This window comes from Lactuca virosa, chromosome 2 (genome assembly GCF_052849685.1).
Source record: "Lactuca virosa cultivar CGN04683 chromosome 2, Lactuca_virosa_CGN04683_v6, whole genome shotgun sequence".
Classification (NCBI taxonomy): Eukaryota; Viridiplantae; Streptophyta; class Magnoliopsida; order Asterales; family Asteraceae; genus Lactuca; species Lactuca virosa.
In genome coordinates, this window is record NC_136427.1 from 129,306,889 (window position 1) to 129,327,379 (window position 20,491).

General features: G+C 40.1%; 2 protein-coding genes across 2 annotated transcripts; both read left to right on the forward strand.

Annotated features, from left to right (window-relative positions):
* Window positions 1–6,677: 6,677 nt before the first annotated feature.
* On the forward strand, window positions 6,678–8,357 carry LOC145157753 (uncharacterized). The gene is made up of 3 exons (XM_079076749.1): window positions 6,678–7,145; window positions 7,275–7,511; window positions 7,674–8,357. Exons 1-3 carry the CDS (start codon window positions 6,678–6,680, stop codon window positions 8,355–8,357), a joined length of 1,389 nt encoding a protein of 462 aa, XP_078932875.1.
* Window positions 8,358–10,285: 1,928 nt separating this feature from the next.
* LOC145157754 (uncharacterized) lies at window positions 10,286–10,759 on the forward strand. The gene has a single exon (XM_079076751.1). The coding sequence runs from the start codon at window positions 10,286–10,288 to the stop codon at window positions 10,757–10,759; it is 474 nt and encodes a 157-aa protein (XP_078932877.1).
* The last annotated feature ends 9,732 nt before the right edge of the window (window positions 10,760–20,491 follow it).

Here is a 20,491-nt window from a genome sequence, read left to right on the forward strand (position 1 = left end):
CACCTCCTTGACCGGAAAATAAACTCAACACCCACCTGCGGTGGGCAACGGCGGCAGCAGCATAATCGGTGGCAACAGCAACAACTTCGACACCGGCAGCGGCCTAAAACCCATCCCCAATCTTCGATGGTTTCCCCCCCCCCCCCTTCGGCCGCCCACGACGTCACAAGCAATGGCTGTGGCGTTTGGGTGGCGAAGTAGCAGCGATAACGTAACAGTGGGACGGCGACGTGGATCCTCGGTGGTCATAGGGCTCCAACAGCGGCGGGAGCTCCGGTTTGCGAAGTAGCGGGTGGATGAAACCTCCCGTGGCAGCGACTGAAGAAGGAAAAGGAGAAGAAGAATGGAAGTCCGGAGGTGTTGACGTCGGATGGTGGTCGGACACGACATAGCGGTCGCGCCGGAGGGGAGGCATAAGGGTGGAGAGGTGGCGGCTGGGAATAGTTGACATTAGGGTTAGGGTTTGCTTGTTTAAATATGGAGGGAGCCGGTTAAGCATTTTCCCATAATTACAGATTCGGTCCCTCCCTCCCCTTTTTCTTAAAAAGGAGTCCATGATAGTTTCGTTTTTATTACTTCTTTTCATAGTTTATTTTTAGCCAAAACCATCTCATTTTAGTTAATCTTCATGCATATTTTCTCTTTTTGTTATTTTTTCTCCTTTACCGGGTACTTTCCAGTCTTTCGAGCTTAATTGCAGGATTTATTGAAGACTTTTTATTATTGGAGGCGTGAAAGGAGTATGGGACTACTGGAGGCTTGCATTCTGTTTATGGTCTTGAAGTGGTGCGATTGGGCTTGGTGTCAACATAAACAAGAAACCGCGTCAGACTTATATTTCGGGTGGGACGACGAGAATTCGAGCTATAGAAGATTAAAGGAGCATTGGAGCATCTTGGAAGAGCTTTGGAATGGCACAATTGGGCTATCAAGAACTTGCACAAATGGGCTGGAGCATAAAGTAGAAGATTGGGCTGGATGGTATTTGAAATGGGCCAAAGCATGCATTCAGCGTGACCCATGCGGTCCGCGTGAAGAGTGGAGAATTGAACCCGGGTTTTGACTTGTTGACTCTATTTGTGGAAGGTTGGTGGGTGACTTTTAGCTACTTTTTGAATCCAAAAATGACCTCCTTTTACTGGAGATTTGAAGCATATTTGCATTATGAACACTTAGAGAAGAACTCCATTTTTTGCTCTTAAGAAGGTTTTGGAAAAGTTTGATGATTTAGAAGATTGGTGTAATTTCTTTCCATCTTACAACTAGAACAATGTTTGGTACCATTAAACTACCTTGTATTTCTTTTATTTTGGCCATGCTTGACTAAATTCTCATTTGGTTGATTAGGGTTTAACCCATGGATGATTAGTTGTTTTGAAGACTTATTATTATCTTGTGTTTGAAGTTTATGGAAATGTTTTCTAGTTAAACATCTTTTTGTGTTTATTTATCTTTGATCATGAGCTTAGATGAATGAATGCTTATTTTTGTTGACTAATTTCTTGGTTAAGTAATGGACCCTCAAATTAGTAAGCAACAAATGGTTTATATGTTTGTTTTCATTTCATTTGGACCATGGAAATGTTTCCTCCATAATGATAATGTAAGCATTTGATTATCTTTTGGACTTGGTAATTCTTAGAACTTAAAGCTAATTGATTTTCACAAGATTTTATGCTTCATTGATCTTGTGACTTTAATTTTGGGAATGTGTTAGAGCTCCTCTAACCATTCTAATATCTAAGAAGAGTTGAGGCAATTTGTGCTTATGAATTGCTATAGCCAAGTTAAACAAATTTACAAGATGTGCTCCATTTAGTCTAATGATAAGTCAACTATGTCATCCATGTGGTGTATCCCAAAATCAACCAATTTCACTTCATTGAATTTAATCAAATCCTTTACTTATTTACTTGTCATATTTACATTCTAGCTAGTTTTAATTTTGTCAAACAATCAAAAAGACCAAACCCCCGCATTTTTAATTTATTGTCATTTTACAAGTATTTTTACAAAGAGACTTTTCATGGAGTTATAAAATTGAACCAATCTCCGTGGATACGATCCCTTTTGTGACAACCGTCAAATTTCGGTCAAGTCAAAGTCAAACAAAGTCAACAAGTCAAACCGATCAACTAAATTAACCCTTGTATATTAGGGTTCACGTTATGTAATTTCTATTCAATGCGCTATTTTAATGAGAAAACATCATTTGGAAAATTCGTGTGTTTGAATTTTCGTAGCCTTAATAATGCTAAACATTGAACCAAAGTGATAACACACCATTGCACACTCATCGGGAGTGTGTACGACACTAAAACATGGCTTAACGGGGTTTACGGACCTTGCGTTGCGAAGCCGGACACTCAAAGAGATCATAAAAGAAACCTCTCCCAATCGTTTTCACTCCATCTCTCTCTATTAAGAATCTCTCCCAAATCTCTCTCAAAGTTTCCGGTAACTTCTTGTAATCATTCGGGTCATCCCGACCCTTAACCGGGTAAAAAATCGCTTAAAACGGGGTTAGAACGGGTAAAATACCCTAAAAGACCCGAAACCCCTTTACAGGGCCGAAGCCTCTTAGGGCTGAACCCTCTTGGACCGAAAGCACCTAGGAACCGAAACCCCTACTGAGAACCGAACACTGCTGAGGACCGAACCGAGAACATGACCCGAACCCGAAGGTCCTTTCGGGCCCGAACCTCACAACCAGGGACCGAACCCTTCGGTCCATTTCGCCTTCGCCTCTTCAGCCTTCGCTTCCTTCAGCAGCCGGACCGAACCCTCGCAGGTTCGGCTCCCTTTTCCGGTTTTCGACCACGACTTCATTTTAAGCTCGTTTTTCATCGTTTTAACGCGAGATTTTCACCCAAAACTTTATTTTAACAATTAAAGCCCATAAATCATTAATTCCCACGTTTTTAATACAAATATTATCCAAGAAATTAGTGGGTGAAGTACAAAAAGGTGGAGTGTTGACTTATCTTTGATTTATGACACAAGCAACCACCACACCCACTCCATGACTAACCTACACTCCTCCCCACCATCCCTAGTCACTTCCTTGTACTTTTCCATCAATCATCAGCCCCTCCCACGTTCTAAGAGCTGGAGCAAATCAACCTCTCTCTTCACTTCACTCATTTTCTCTCATTTCCACCAAAAGATCAAACACTTTTCTCTCAATTCTTCTCTCTCAATTTCGAGATTTTCAAGGCATTTTCCAAGGCTTTTCTTCTACTTTTGGTAAGTATCTTCATCATCCTTATGATTATTACACTTCCTTCTACTCCAATCATAGATTGCTTACACAAATATCGTCATATTTGTGTTAGATCTTCGAATCTTCAAGCACCTCCCAAGTGTTCTTGAGTTGAGCACTTCTTTTCTCCATCATCCATCTACTGAAATCACTCAAGGTGAGTTCATACCCCTACATTTTCATGTTTTCTTACGTTTTAAGGGGGGGAATACAAGTTAAAACACCAAGAACACAACTAAATTCTTCTAACAGCTTTCATCAGAAAAGTTGGACTCCATTCACGGACTGTTTTGGTCAACTTAAACATTTTTGTTTTCAAAACTGTACAAGGTGCAAGTAGATCAAGTTCTTAGCTTTAAAATGGCTACTTGCACATCACCATAAGATTTTTCTACAATCTATGGTGATTTTTACAAAACTGCCTATCATTTCAAACATCAATCCGGACCAGTCTGTGGTTATGGACTTTTTCACACAAGTTGGAGGTCATTAAAAATCATAATAAAACTTATGAACAAACTAGACTCATTTCCCAAACTCTCAGAATTTACGGATTCTGATTTGGACCTTTGATGATTTTTCTACAAATTTTCTAAGAACAGTAATAAAAATTGTTAACAACAGAAAAATGCTATCAACTTTATTACACCTTGTAACATGTTGAGCAAGGTGTATATCTTTATGTGATTATACATTATTGCATTATATGACATTTTGTCTTAATATAAGGACATACAACAGTTAACAAATGGATTTTGCTAGATAAAGCATAGAAATAACAAATTGTTATAATCAAAGCACATCCATTACATACAAACATTTGGATAAACTATGTTAAGTATAGTTTACATACATTACTACTACTACCCTTGTTTTGATGAACTATAATAGGTATAGTTAGGTTGCATATACATTACAAACATTATGATAAACTATAATAGGTATAGTTTATGTTTCATTTACATTACGAACTTATTACAAAAGGTTATCATACAAATGGGGTACAAATACAAAGTACCGGTTTTCATACGAAAAGGGGTACAAATACAAAGTACCGGTTTCGTACCAAAAAGGGGTACAAATGCAAAGTACCGGTTTCATACCAAGAAGGGGTACAAATACAAAGTACCGGGTTTATACAAAAAGGGGTACATTACAAAGTACCGGGTCTTCATATAAATGGGGTACGAATACAAAGTACCGGGTTTATACAAAAAGGGGTACATTACAAAGTACCGGGTCTTCATATAAATGGGGTACGAATACAAAGTACCGGGTTTATACAAAAAGGGGTACATTACAAACTACCGGTTAATCTTAGTATAGTTATAGTGACTCACATAGGGAGTTAACAAAACTTAAAGTATAAGGGATTTTATAAATCAAAAGGGGTTTTTATGTTGATTTAAAACCACCTTTAATAACAATAAATATAGATTTTACTTGTACACTTTCGGTCTCGGTACTTGAGATCACATAACACAACACTCACACGCACATCCAGTCTTGGGTTTTAAGACTACATATCGTTTTTATAAGGAAAATGTTGGATTTTCTTGGTAACATACAACTCATTACAAAGAACGGCTTTTAAACTCTTACTTTCAAAAGCTTATGAACTCACCAACCTTTGTGTTGACACTTTTTCAAAACTACTTGTATTCTCAGGAATTCAGTGAAACAGGAAATCAACAGCGTTTTGAGGATGGGACGATAAATCGTCAAACAGTTCTTTTTGTCATCATAATGTAATTGATTTGAATCATGTAAACATATGCTTTGGTGTAACTTTTCAATTATATGTATGATTAGTTATATTTACTTTGAGCACTATTATACTTGTTGTTGTGATACTATACATGAAGTCCTCCACCCCCGGACGTTTCCGCCATCCTTGGTTTGGGGGTGTGACATCTTTACCACTATACACTATTTAGTGTGTAATATTTGGGGTATTAATTTTGTTTGCCTCGACAATCACCAAATTTTGGCGCCGTTGCCGGGGATTGGTTTATTTTTAATCAATTTGTTTCTCTATGCCCAGATCTCAAGATACAGGTGACTTGATTTATAAACCGGAAATTGAAAAAGAAGCAAGGTGTTTGGCGAAGGAAAAGAGAATAGAACGTGGTCAAACTTCTAATCCTCACGGGGATTCGATTCAAGAAATTCCCGAAACACCACCTCTACAACCAAATCCACCATTATTGAACCAATCGCAATGGCGGACGGAGGAGAAGCTCCCGAAAGAACCTTAAGGCAAATGATGGAAACCGATGTTACCCATACTCCAACCGGTATCAATTACCCCGTATTAGAAGGAGGTTCAGAATTGAAGTCAAGTTTAGTTCATCACCTTCCAACTTTTCATGGATTGGAGAATGAACACCCTCATAAGCACTTGAAGATGTTCCACATTATTTGCACTAGTATGAAGCCACAAGGGTCAACCGATGACCAAATCAAGCTAAGGGCATTCCCCTTTTCATTGGCCGATAGAGCAAAAGATTGGTTATTCTATCTTCCACCAGAGTCAATCAACTCATGGACCGATATGGCAAGAGCTTTTCTTGACAAGTTCTATCCCGCTTCAAGAGTCTCAAGTCTTAGAAATGAGATTTGTGGAATCCTCCAAGGTCAAAATGAGACTTTTCATGATTATTGGGAGAGGTTCAACAACTTGTGCTATAGTTGTCCACAACATCAAATTCCAGAGCAACTCCTCATCCAACACTTCTATGAGGGATTGTTGCCAATGGAGAGAATACTAGTTGATGCCTCAAGTGGTGGTGATGTCTTTAGTAAAACTCCACAACAAACAAGACAACTTTTCAACACCGTAGCCGCGAACTCCCAACATTTTGGCCCGCGCCAAGATATGAAGAGAGAGACACAACACAAAGTCAATGAAGTGGGAACATCAAACCTCGAGTCTCAAATCAAAGACTTAACCTCCGTTGTTCAAAAGTTAGCCATGGGACAAACTCCACAAGTGATGGTTTGTGGAATATGTGCAACAACGGGACATCCTACGCATGTGTGTCCCATTCTTCAAGAAGATGCGAAACATGTAAATGCCACGGGAGAGTTCCAAATTTACCACAACAAGCCATCCGGTTACCAAAATGCTTACAATTCAAGTTGGAAGCCAAATCCCAATATGAGCTACAACCCAAGACCATTGCCTCAAAATGCATTGGTTAGACCTTCCTACCCAACACAACAACCTCATTACCAACATCCGCAACCACACTATCAACCCAAACCGCACTCTCCACATCATCATCAACAACCCCCTCAATCCCAACCAAGTAGCTCCGGAATGTCTCTTGAAGACATTGTCAAATCCTTAGCCACTAGTACCCAACAATTCCAAAAAGAGACAAGAACTAGTATCTCCAACCTTGAAGCACAAATGGGAGATATACTTACATCCATAAGCAAGTTGGAGTCCCTTGGGAAATTACCTTCTCAAACCGAAAAGAACCCAAATGTCAATGTGGTGACCTTGAGAAGTGGCAAACAAGCCGGAGAAGGTAGTTCAAAGAAGATGCCAATGGAAGAGGTGGAAGAAATAGAAGTCATTCCCATTGAAGAATCTATAGTCAAGAACGATGCAGAAGCCGGAGTCCCAAAGAAGACTACCCCTATAGTGACTCCAATAGCCACTCAACCGCCATTCCCCTCCCGACTTGCAACTTCAAATAAGAACATGGAGGAGAAAGAGATTTTGGACACCTTCCGTAAGGTGGAAGTAAACATTCCTTTACTTGATGCAATCAAACAAATTCCTAGATATGCAAAATTCTTGAAAGAGCTTTGCACCAACAAGAGAAAGTTGAAGGGGAATGAGAAAATCTCAATGAGCGAAAATGCATCCACGGTTTTAGAAAGGAAACTTCCACCCAAGTGCAAAGACCCAGGAATGTTTACGGTTCCTTGCAAGATAGGAGATGTCACTTTTAGTAGTGCCATGCTTGACCTTGGTGCTTCTATTAATGTCATGCCTTAGTCGGTGTATGAATCATTGAATGTTGGTCCTTTAAGTGAAACCGGTGTCATAATCTCTCTTGCGGATAAATCGAGTGTCTTTCCTAGAGGTGTTTTGGAAGATGTCCTAGTGCAAGTGAACCAATTGGTCTTCCCGGCGGATTTCTATGTGATTGATCTAGATGAACAAGTGTCCTCAAAGTCGGGTATAATTTTACTTGGGAGACCATTCTTGAAGACGGCTAGAACAAAGATTGAGGTATATGCGGGAAGCTTAACGATGGAGTTTGATGGGTAAACAATAAGTTTTAACATCTACGATGCTATGAGATATCCTAGTGATGTTTCATCATTGTGTTTTATTGATGTTGTCGAACCATTAACCCAAGAGTTGTTCGATTTGTCTAATGGTGACATGTAGGAGATGATATTGAGCAAAGGATTTGATTGTGGTAAATCAGCCAAGAAGTTAAAGCTCTACTCATTAGATCCGGAAGTTGAAAGATTGGTCAACAATTTAGAGATCAATAAAACAACGCAATTTCGTGTGAAGCAAATTGAATTACCTCAAACTCACACAAGATTTCCGCCCTCCCTTGTTCAACCACCAGAGTTGGAATTAAAAGTCCTTCCTCAACACTTGAAGTATGCGTACTTGGGAAACAACGAGACTCTTCTGGTCATCATTTCAACTCACTTAACCGAGTGTGAAGAAGAGCAACTCCTCAAAGTATTGAAGGATCATAAAGAAGCAATGGGTTGGACGATTGCGGATATCAAAGGGTTGAGCCCCTCCACTTGTATGCATAAGATTTTGATGGAGGATGAATGTAAGCCGAGTCGGGACGCGCAAAGAAGGTTGAACCCGCCAACGATGGAAGTGGTCAAGAAAGAGATTTTGAAGCTCCTAGATGCGGGAATGATCTATCCAATCTCGGATAGCAAATGGGTGAGCCCGGTCCAAGTCGTGCCGAAGAAGACAGGAATCACGGTGGTCGAGGATAACAAAGGTCTGATGGTCCCCACCCGTGTGCAAAATGGGTGGAGAGTATGTATTGACTACCGCAAAGTCAATGCAAGCACAAGAAAAGATCACTTCCCATGACCTTTCATTGACCAAATGTTAGAAAGGTTGACCGGGAAATCCCATTATTGTTGTCTAGACTGGTACTCCAGTTTTCACCAAATCCCGGTGGCACCGGAAGACCAAGAAAAGACAACCTTTACATGTCCATTTGGCACTTTTGCATACCGGAGAATACCATTCGGATTATGTAACGTCCCGACCACTTTCCAACGTTGCATGGTTAGTATCTTTTCGGAATATGTTGAAAATATAATTGAAGTTTTCACGGACTATTTTACGGTATATGGAAACTCCTTTCAAGAGTGTTTGACCAATCTCACCAAAATTTTGAAAAGATGTATTGAAACGAATTTGGTTTTAAACTTTGTAAAATGTCATTTTATGGTGAGTCAAGGTCTTATTTTGGGTCACATTGTGTCAAAGAAAGGAATTGAGATATATAAGGCCAAGATTGATGTTATTCGAAGCTTACCTTACCCGACTTGTGTACGGGAAGTTCGTTCCTTTTTGGGTCATGCAGGTTTCTACCGGAGATTCATCAAGGACTTTTCAAAGATAACAAGACCAATGTGCCAACTCTTGCAAAATGATGTTGATTTCGAGTTCAATGAGGCGTGCAAAGAAGCTTTCGACAAGCTCAAAGAGTTGCTTACATCCGCTCCCATCATGCAAGCACCAAATTGGGATCTCCCCTTTGAGATCATGTGTGATGCAAGTAACTATGCAATAGGCGCCGTTTTGGGTCAGAAAAATGGAAGAGCCTCTCATGTGATCTACTATGCATCGAGAACACTAGACAATGCTCAAAGCAACTACTCTACCACGGAGAAGGAGTTATTGGCCATAGTGTTCGCTTTGGAGAAGTTTAGGCAATATCTACTTGGCACCAAAGTTATTGTGTATTCAGATCACGCAGCTCTCAAGTACTTAATGACAAAGAAAGATGCAAAGCCAAGACTCATTCGGTGGATTTTACTATTACAAGAATTTGATTTGGAAATCCGAGACAAGAGTGGATGTGAGAATCTTGTTGCCGATCACCTAAGCCGAATCACTTCAAATGAGACTCCTCCCCCGTTGCGGGATGAGTTTCCGGATGAGCATCTCTTTTCCCTTACTCAATCTAATCCTTGGTATGCCGATATCGTTAACTTTTTGGTCACAAAAAGGTATCCTGACACATTCACACGTGCTCAAAAAGATAAATTGAAAAGTGATGCAAAATACTATGTGTGGGATGAACCTTATTTACGGAAACATTGTCCCGATCAAATTATTAGGCGATGTGTGCCCCAACAAGAGCATCAATCCATTTTACAATTTTGTCATTAATTTGCTTGTGGGGGACACTTCGGACCTAGCCGGACCTTGAGAAAGGTCCTTGAGTGTGGACTATTTTGGCCAACCATGTCACGCGACTGTTACTTGTTTTGCAAAAGTTGTGAACGGTGCCAAAGGACGGGGAACATTTCGAAAAAGAACCAAATGCCCCAAAATCCAATCCTTGTTTGTGAAAATTTTGACGTATGGGGGATTGATTTTATGGGCCCATTTCCCGTCTCATTTGGCAACGTTTACATATTGCTCGCGGTTGACTATGTCTCTAAATGGGTTAAGGCCAAAGCCACAAGATCGGATGATGCCAAAACGGTTATCGACTTTTTAAAATGTAATGTCTTTGTGAGATTTGGTGTGCCTAGGGATTTGATTAGTGATAGAGGGACGCATTTTTGCAACAAGATGATGGAGGCCTTGCTATAAAAGTACAACGTGACCCATCGTGTTTCTACCGCCTACCACCCTCAAACAAACGGTCAACTGGAGGTTTCGAATCGTGAAGTGAAGAGTATTCTTGAGAAAACTGTGAATCCGACAAGAAAGGATTGGAGTTTAAGGCTTGTGATGCCTTGTGGGCCTATCGGACCGCTTACAAGACCCCGATAGGCATGTCTCCATTTAGATTAGTTTTTGGAAAACCATGTCAACTTCCCATGGAATTAGAACACCGTGCATTTTGGGCGGTCAAACAATGCAACTTCAACATTGATGAGGCGGGAAAGCATAGGAAGCTTCAACTTCAAGAGTTGGAAGAATTAAGAAACGACTCTTATGAAAACTCGAGAATTTACAAGGAGAAAACGAAGCTTTTCCATGACAAGTCCATTACCCGCAAGAATTTTGAGCTGGGACATAGGATTTTGCTTTACCACTCGAGATTGAAATTATTTCCCGGAAAGTTGAGGTCAAGATGGATAGGTCCATTTGTTGTGCTAAAAGTCTTTGAGCACGGAGCGGTTGAGATCCAGAGTGAAGAAACGGGGCAAATCTTTAAAGTCAATGGACATCGTTTGAAACCTTTCTATGAAGGTTTTAACGCAAATGTCTTAGATGTCATCCAATTGGATGCCCCGGTATACTGAAATCGAAAGGGAAGGACGTCTCGCCAAAGACGTTAAAGAAGGGCATTTTTGGAAAACTTCAAGTTTTCATCTTTTCTAATTCCGAATAAATGTCGTAGATAGATCCTTTTTGCATTTCACATTTCTTCTTCTTCCTTCTTGCAATAAAAGAGTGTTGGATTTTAAGGCCCGGTGTTCGTTTTGGTCAAAGGGCGAAAATTGAGTAAATTGCTGCAGGATACACGCGGACCGCGTGTACTTGGGGGTGTGTCCGCGTTAATAAACAAATGGTCCGCATGTGTTTCCCAATAATGTCCGCGTTCAACATCAAAAGGCAGAAGGATTTCATGTTATTTCACGCGGACCGCGTGTGCTTATAAGTCTGTCTGCGTGTTTATACAAATGGACCGCGTGTGCTCGGCAAGATGACCGCGTGAACAGTCGAACAAATGGAACGTTTTCAGCAACCACATGCGGACCGCATGTACTCGTGGGTTCAACCACGTGTGTATACAAACGGACCGCGTAGGATCCCTAGATTCATCCGCGTGTGAAGAAGGCAAACAGAAGTGTAGCGGTGTAATTCATGCAGACTGCATGTAATCGCAGACGCGTCCGCGTGACATGTTGACTTTTGTTGACACGTGATTTGACCAGGTTTGACCATGAATTTAATCCCTAAATCCCCCCAGCCGGCCCTCTTCTTCCTTCTTCTTCTACTTTTTTTCTCCAAACTCCATTAGAACACCTCCATCTCCACCACTAAAACTCGATTTCCCGTCAAACCGCCGGTCGGAATTACGTGAAACCATTGCCATTCTCTCCCATTTTTCGAGCTCTACAAACCCCACCCAAAATCCGGTCTGATCCGTTGCTGCAATTCTGGGCGCCACCACCACCATCTCGCCACTTTCTGGTCATTTTTCGGCCAACTCCGGCCACTTCTCGCAGTTCCGACACCACCATTGTGCTCCTCTTGGTCAAGGCTACAAACCCCACTAAAAATATCTCTCAAAGCTCGCCGGAAAATTTCGCCGGAATCACAAGCCGTTGCCGGATTTCTCGGGTTTTTGCGATTAAGTTTTTCTCACGAGATATTGAACAAAGCTTAAAGCTTGGTGTGGAGAGTTGCAAGATTTTCAAATCCCAAATTTTCACGCGTAAAAATATCACGGGTACATTCTTTCCTAGAATTTAATTGACGAATATGCATGTTTTAGAACAAAAATTTATATGGCATCGCATCAATAGAGTCTTGATAATGTTGCTTGCATTGAGTGTTGAATCATTTTAGAAGTCCATAGGGAGTCGATTGGTGATTGGAATTGAAATACCATTTGTCGGGATTGTGGTTCGTGTAGTTGTTATTTTTTCTTGCAGGTAGGCCATGTCCACATCTAGAAAACGCTCGGCTGCCGCCCGAGGCAAAGCCCCTGCCAGAGCTCAAAATGATGCACCCGACATTCCAAGATTGCGGGATTCCAAGGCGGCCGAAAATTAAACGAAGAGCTTGCCTAGAAAGGTTGCCTCCACTAAATTTGTGTGCAAACCCACGCTCATCTCGTTAGGGGTTCTTGAGGGTGTCACCCAATTGTTCTGTAACATCGGGTGGGAAAACCTTCTCAATCTCATGGCGCACACTTACGAGCTCCCTACTAGAGAGTTTCTTGCCGATTGCGGGTTAGATAGCGAAAAGAAAAAAGCCGCATTCCAACTTCTGGGGGACCGAAAGTATATTGATTTTGCAACAATAAACGACATCTTGGGCTTACCTTCTTCGAACACATCCACGGTTTTCGACATTTTACCTGCCGAGTTCAACCATGAGACCTTTTGGACGGAAATCACCGGGGGTATCTTTTCATGTGCCGGTCGGGATAAAGCAACCTCCATCATTCACCCGTGCCTCCGTATTGCCCATCGCATCTTGGTATGCACTGTCTTTGCCCGAAAAGAAGCCGGTGAGGTCACAAAAAATGAGCTTTTCTTCGTTTGGTGCATGACACGACGTGAAAACCCGCCAATCCCGGACTTTTCTTCGTTCTTTTTCCATAAATGTGCACTCATGAGAACCAAAGCGTCCGGTGATATTTGCATTGGTGGATTTGTCACACTTTTAGCCCGCGGTCTTGACATCGAGCTTCCAGTCGAATACCAACCTGTTGACAATAAAACTCTTTTGGATGGGCGTGTTCTCACAAACATGAATCACATCCGTCGTAGGAACAGGAGCAATTTCACATGGTATTGTCCTCAAGGGGTCGGATATCTCATTCTTCCCGACCCTCGAGTCACCAACTTCACCTTCCACGATCGTGCTCAGTGGAGACTCGTGAGGACCATCCTTCAGTCAGTCAATGAGGATGCGCTCCAGGATCAAGATGATGATGAGATGCATGTGGATGACGAGCCCGACGATGATCCCACCCATGGTCCACAGCACGCCCAGCCCCAAGCACCTCCCGGATATTACCCGCTTCCCCCCAATTTTTCCGAACGGTTCGAGACTCTTTGTGTCTCCAACCAAATCATGTCCCAATAGATGCACCATATGTGGGGGTGGCACCAATCACAAAACCATTTCGAGAATGTCCCACTTCCTCCTCCCTATCCATACCCTCCACCCACCCACCCTTATCCACCTCCACCTTACCGTTACCCCTACCCCCAATACCCATGTCCTCCTCCCGATCCCCCGGTCTAGTTACTTCCACCTCGCCTTAAGCATTGAGGACAATGCTTTTTCTTAAGCTTGGGGTGGGGTATTCCCTTTTCTTTTTGATTTCTCATGCATTTTAACTAGGTTGCATAGCATTTAGCCTTAAATTGCATTCATTTTTTTTTCTTTTTATAAAATTCCAAAAAGATTTTATTTTCTTTTTTTTCACTTTTTATTTTTGCATGGCATTTAGCTTAGGGCATAAGCATTCATGCATTTTTGTTATCTCTTTATTCTCATCTCCGAACATCTTTACTTGAAAAACACGGCACGCCTTAAATACAATTCTTTTGGAAACTTACATAACAAGTAAGAATCGCTCTTAGGGACTTTCAGTTGTTGCTTCTTCTCTTATATATACGTGGGGAGAGAGTGCAAGTAGTTGTGCATATGAATCGACTCATGTCAAGTGTGGCATAAGTAGGGGGATAACTTAGCCTCGAGCCGACTAGTCCCTCACCTGAATTTTCCTCACAAGCCACAATCAAACCCCAAAGAAAGGAATAAAAGATAGATTTTGCTATTTTGAGATCTTTAGTGTCTAACAACGACAATTCACATCATATCTCATTACTTTATGATTTAGACACATTTTCCCACTTGATCTCGAATTAGCCTTAGTGTAGTTGTGCTCGTTTGGCCTCTTATTTGGGTTACACTTAGATTCTGCTTATAATTGTATATAGTTTTGTATTTTTATTTTCAGGCTATGCTTGTAAAACTCCTGTGGTAAACCAAAAAAGTGAGCCTAAAAAAAATGAGAGAGAGAGAGAGAGAGAGAGAGACAACTACCCCTTTTTCCAGTTTTGTTTTGTTTTGTGAGTCAAAAGTAAACTGTTTCAAAAGTGTCGTTCGAAAAATTTTGCGTCAATTTACCAAAAATTTCAATAAAGTCTAGTATTTAGTTTGTGTACGTGAAATTTTATATGTAACCAACTTGTTTGGAGAAGTCATATTTTGATCTTTCGTGAAATTTGAACCTTATGTTTGTTGGTTCTAGTCTTTAGAACTAAAAAAAAAATGGTTTTGAAAAGTCGGATATTATCGCAATCATAAAATGCGAATGTAATCATATATTTTTAGTGTTTTCCTCTTTGTGTCTTAATTTATTGTATTTGTAACATGTCCTTGGGGTTTTCGAGTGAAAAAAAACCAAAAAATAAAATAAAATTAAAATAAAATAAAATAAAATAATAATAAAAAAAATAAAAGAAAAGGTCGGGCCACGGAGTTGTATCCATTTGTTTGCTTTTGTAGATGTTTAGCCTTTTTAGGATTTTAGCTCATGTAATTTGTTTCTAGTTTGATGTTTTTCTAGTTAGATATCATTTTTGTTGGCAACTACGATGACGCCCTTCACTCATCGCGTGCTCGACTCTTTGCTCTACGTGGATCTTATTTTGGTGGAAGCATTTACTCTTCTAGATGATTGTAGTTTGCCAATTTTTGTATATAGCTCGTTCCTTGCCATTTTTGGCCCGAGTTATCTTTTTCTAGGTTTTATTTCTTGACGTGGGGTTGAAGTTGTGAGGAGTGAGGAACATTCTAACCGAGGGACACTTTCTTATGGCTAGTGGGCTAGATCGGACCACGAAACAATGTCACATAAAGCATACTAGTGAAGTATGCATGCTCGTTTTGCATCTTGATCAACATGTATCCCTTGCTAGAAAGTTAACAAAGGCTCGTCCCTTAATGTGGTTCTCACCCCTAAAAATGGATTATATGTTTTTATTTTAATGGCGTGTTGTGAATTTCAACCTAAGATGTTCATTCCTTTTTCTTTTTAGGATAGTTCATCCCAAGTTCATTTTAGTCTTGTCTTACTTGAGGACAAGTAAGTTTTAAGCTTGGGGTGATTTGATAGTTTCGTTTTTATTACTTCTTTTCATAGTTTATTTTTAATCAAAACCATCTCATTTTAGTTAATCTTCATGCATATTTTCTCATTTTGTTATTTTTTCTCCTTTACTGGGTGCTTTCCAGTCTTTCGAGCTTAATTGCAAGATTTATCGAAGACTTTTTATTATTGGAGGCGTGGAAGGAGTGCGGGACTGCTGGAGGCTTGCATTTTGTTTATGGTCTTGAAGTGGTGCGATTGGGCTTGGTGTCAACATAACCAAAAAAGCGCGTCAGACTTAAATTTCGGGCGGGACGACGAGAATTCGAGCTATAGAATATTAAAGGAGCATTGGAGCATCTTGGAAGAGCTTTGGAATGGCACAATTGTGCTATCAAGAACTTGCACAAATGGGCTGGAGCATAAATTAGAAGATTGGGCCGGATGGCAGTTGAAATGGGCCAAAGCATGCATTCAGAGTGACCCACGCGATCCGCGTGAAGAGTGGAGAATTGAACCCGGGTTTTGACTTGTTGACTCTATTTGTGGAAGGTTGGTGGGTGACTTTTAGCTACTTTTTGAATCCGAAAATGACCTCCTTTTACTGGAGATTTGAAGCATATTTGCATTATGAACACTTAGAGAAGAACTCCATTTTTTGCTCTTAAGAAGGTTTTGGAAGAGTTGGATGATTTAGAAGATTGGTGTAATTTCTTTCCATCTTACAACTAAAACAATGTTTGGTACCATTAAACTACCATGTATTTCTTTTATTTTGGCCATGGTTGGCTAAATTCTCATTTGGTTGATTAGGGTTTAACCCATGGATGATTAGTTTTTTTGAAGACTTATTATTATCTTGTGTTTGAAGTTTATGGAAATGTTTTCTAGTTAAACATCTTTTTGTGTTTATTTATCTTTGATTACGAGCTTAGATGAATGAAAGCTTATTTTTGTTGACTAATTTCTTGGTTAAGTAATGGATCCTCAAATTAGTAAGCAACAAATGATTTATATGTTTGTTTTCATTTCATTTGGACCATGGAAATGTTTCCTCCATAATGATAATGTAAGCATTTCATTATCTTTTGGACTTGGTATTTCTTAGAACTTAAAGCTAATTGATTTTCACAAGATTTTATGTTTCATTGATCTTGTGACTTTAATTAAGGGAATGTGTTAGAGCTCCTCTAACCATTCTAATATCTAAGAAGAGTTGAGGCAATTTGTGCTTATGAATTGCTATAGCCAAGTTAAACAAATTTACAATATGTGCTCCATTTAGTCTAATGATAAGTCAACTATGTCATCCATGTGGTGTATCCCAAAATCAACCAATTTCACTTCATTGAATTTAATCAAATTCTTTACTTATTTACTTGTCATATTTACATTCTAGCTAGTTTTAATTTTGTCAAACAATCAAAAAGACCAACCCCCCCCCCCCCCCATTTTTAATTTATTGTCATTTTACAAGTATTTTTACAAAGAGACTTTTCATAGAGTTATAAAATTGAACCAATCTCCTTGGATACGATCCCTTTACCACTATACACTATTTAGTGTGTAATATTTTGGGTATTAATTTTGTTGGCCTCGACAACCACCAGTCCATATGTTACCCTTTCTACCCTGACCTCGGAAATCCCTTGCAAAACGGTCAGAAATTTACCTAACAGCCCCTCCCCCCTACAAATTGTTTCCACAAGAAGTCCATAATTTATTCTTTTAGCCCTCAACATTCTAAATTCATTTCGATTTAAGTCCAATGATCAAATTTCAGCCATATTAACGCTTCTAGTCCCTTCACCTCTCATTCTTTTCAACTTAAGTTCCAATAATTTCTACGGAGTCCCTTTCTTCATAAATTTTACGAACTGAGTCCGGAACTTACACTTTTAATCCCCGAATTCTAAAATTGTGATAATTAGCTCCTCGAGACCAACACCTTGCTAAATAATTATTAATTTTAGGCTACTATTCATTCATTAGTTAATTAATTTATTAAATAAATAAACGGGGTGTTACACATCGAGCCCCACCCACTGGGTATAACAGGCCCCGCCCAAACTCGCATAACGGGCCCCGCCCACATACAAATCATATACGCATAACCAGATACTAGCATGCATAATAACCATCGGGCCCCGCCCAGTAAGCATACAAGCACATACACATGCAAGAGTCACAAAGACATCTAGCACCCTACATAGCAAACCATGTGTCGGCATTGGTGCCTTCGACCCGCTAAACACAGTGACGAAACTCACCTCGCACTGCTGAATCTCACAGAAAGAATCTCTGACTGCTGGCCTGCTAAAATCCCCACGCTAACAAATCGCAAAATAATCATCCAGTCAATAATCGGATCCCGACCCACACTAAGTGTCTAAACTAGGGTAAAAGCCCTTTTTACCCTTTCCATAACTTGGCCCAAAGCTAAGGCCCAATCCAACAATCCAAAGGCCCAAATTCCAAATAAACACCCAAGGCCCAAATATGGCCTAATTTTCCAAATTGGGCCCAATCTATTTCATGGGTCTTCTCCCAAGAGAGTCCAACAAAATATCAATAGCCCAACCATGGAATTTTGATGGCCTAACATGGCCCAAGACAACCAAGCCCACCTTAGCCCAAAAAAATGAAACCTAACCTGCCGAGTACACAGGGTGTACTCAGCTTGTACAATCATCGTACTGTTAAGAGGGCTTGTACGCGCAACATGCAGGCTTGTACGCCCCACGTACTCACCAACTTTGGCGAATTTTCTAATTTAGCTCTTAATCGATTAAGACCATGAACCAAGCTCAGATTTGACTTCCTTAAGGTGGTAATCACATAAAGTTTCCAACTTTATGTGCATACATGGCTTAATGGAGCTCTAGAGCTCAAAAGAGCTAAATAAATGACTTAATACATGCATGAGACCAAAACCACCATAAAGTTTGCACATTTATGCTTATAAAACCCTTAACATGACTAGATATAAAAGGATAAGCTCCAAAAACGACCTTAGCTCACAACCACCAACCGAAGGGACCTAAAAGACCAAAAACAAGCCAAAGAATAGATCTAAGAAATGAGATGACAAGCTTTGAACTTTATACCTCACAAGCCACGAAATGAAGGTGCTGAAGCTGGATCTCAAGGCCCTCCTCCAAAGAATGAGTCTTCAAGCTTCTTCTTTCCCATCTAGATGCACAAAATCCCCCACAAAAGCCTCACAAGAGCTCAAGAGCACCACACAATGGCTAAGGAACGAATTAGGGTTTTCAAGGGTGAGGAGGCTCGTTAAACAAGGAAAAAAGAGGCTATCTTATGGCTTATATGGGTACATCCTCGAAAATAGGGTTTCTAGGCACTTCATGTACGATAAGCGTAGTCCACGCAAGCCCAACACATGTGGATGAGCTCCGCGATCGACCTTCAAGAGTACGCCCAATGTACAATGAGTACGCCTAAAGTACTCCGACTTTCCCAAAATTGACACTTTTGGACCGTAGGGACCGAATCCACCAAATCTTCCACCTCCAAAGGGTCTAGACTGAAAAGCACAAAGAACCAAGTGCTACAACTCTCCCCTACTTAAATTAGATTTTATCCTCAGAATCATCCCTTACCATCCCAGGCACACCAAATATCTTGAGCAACACGACCACAACCCCAAGCATACCACAACCTTCCTAAAGGTAACTGAAACCAACCTTAGCAGGGCTCTCCAAACCTAAAGGTGAATGAATCCTTTCTCAGCTTAAAACAATGCCATACAGAATAACTGTTGGATTAGATGTCTAAGCCCATAACTATTATTGGTATGTACTTGACCCGAGAGTAGCATGGTCCATTTGGGTTGCATATCATCAGGACAATTTGTTAGGATGGACTTTTGAGAGAAGGTTATTTATGGTTTATTAATATATTATAAGTTATAATATATTAATATGAAATCATATGTTTTAATTAGTATCGATCAAGAATTAATTTGGAATTAATTTAGTGATCAAAAGAGACTAATTAAATCTATGGGGACTAATTATGATAATTAGTTATATTTATATGTGTTGGGCTTATGATCCATGTTGGACCAAGTTTATGTATGGATACATAAAGAGTTGGGCCACATGAACCATGGATCATAAAACCCATGGGTATGGATTATGGGTTATACCCATGACCCTTGGAATCCTACATATAAATAGGTTACTCCATAGCCAAAATCACCACTTCTTTTCTTAGAGAAATATGGAGGTGTTTTGGTGCATGGAATTCTCTCTCAAGAGCCACCTTTGTCCTAGGTGTGTTGTGATTCCATTTGAGGCATTTCATACTATTAGTGCTAAGCTCTTAGGTCCAAATACATCAAGACTTCAAGCCACATAAAAGGTATGTTTCCCTAACTAGTATATTATATGGTTTATGTCAAATGCATGCTAGTTATAGGTTTAATGCCTTGGAAACCATTTGCATGTATAATAGAGAAAACATAGATCCAAGGTATTTAGGGTTGTATGTGCACCATAGGATGTTGTAGTATACTAAAACCCAACAATAACCACATCTACTCAACCTGAAATCTGAAGTCTCAAATTGGTCTGACCCCCTGATAGACCGCCCATACTGAACCATTGCTAATTCAACCCTTATACTATTATTATAATTTTAATTATATAGATATGTATAAGATAAAGTCGTCTTACCATTAGTAGGCCTCATTCACGAACCCGGTCTATAAGGGGGTATAAGGTTACTGCCTATAAAATGGCAGTTTAATGGGTGTCCACTCTCACTCACCGCTTCCTTGACCGGTGGAGGGTCGTTAGCCGAACAGGTAGGACAAGGACTATAATTCTCCCTTCATTATAAGTATAATGATAAATACTAAGTAACTAAACACTTATAAATTCTCAATCTTAGTTACTTAGGAAAATGTGAATAAGGTGCTAATCCATGAAATTACACTTTGCACTTTGTTTAAGTTGTTAGTGGAGCGTGTGTGGTTAACCGGCACACTAACCTGGACTTAACAAGGTAGGAAAAGGGTAACTTAATGTTTATCATAGTATCGTTGGAGCGTGTGTGGTTAACCGGCACGTCGATTGAGGGGTAAATATTAAGGGTACCAAGTATATTTGCATGGTTACTTCACACCTTGTTTTATGATCCTCGGCATCCCAGTCACAAAACCTGAAGGGCA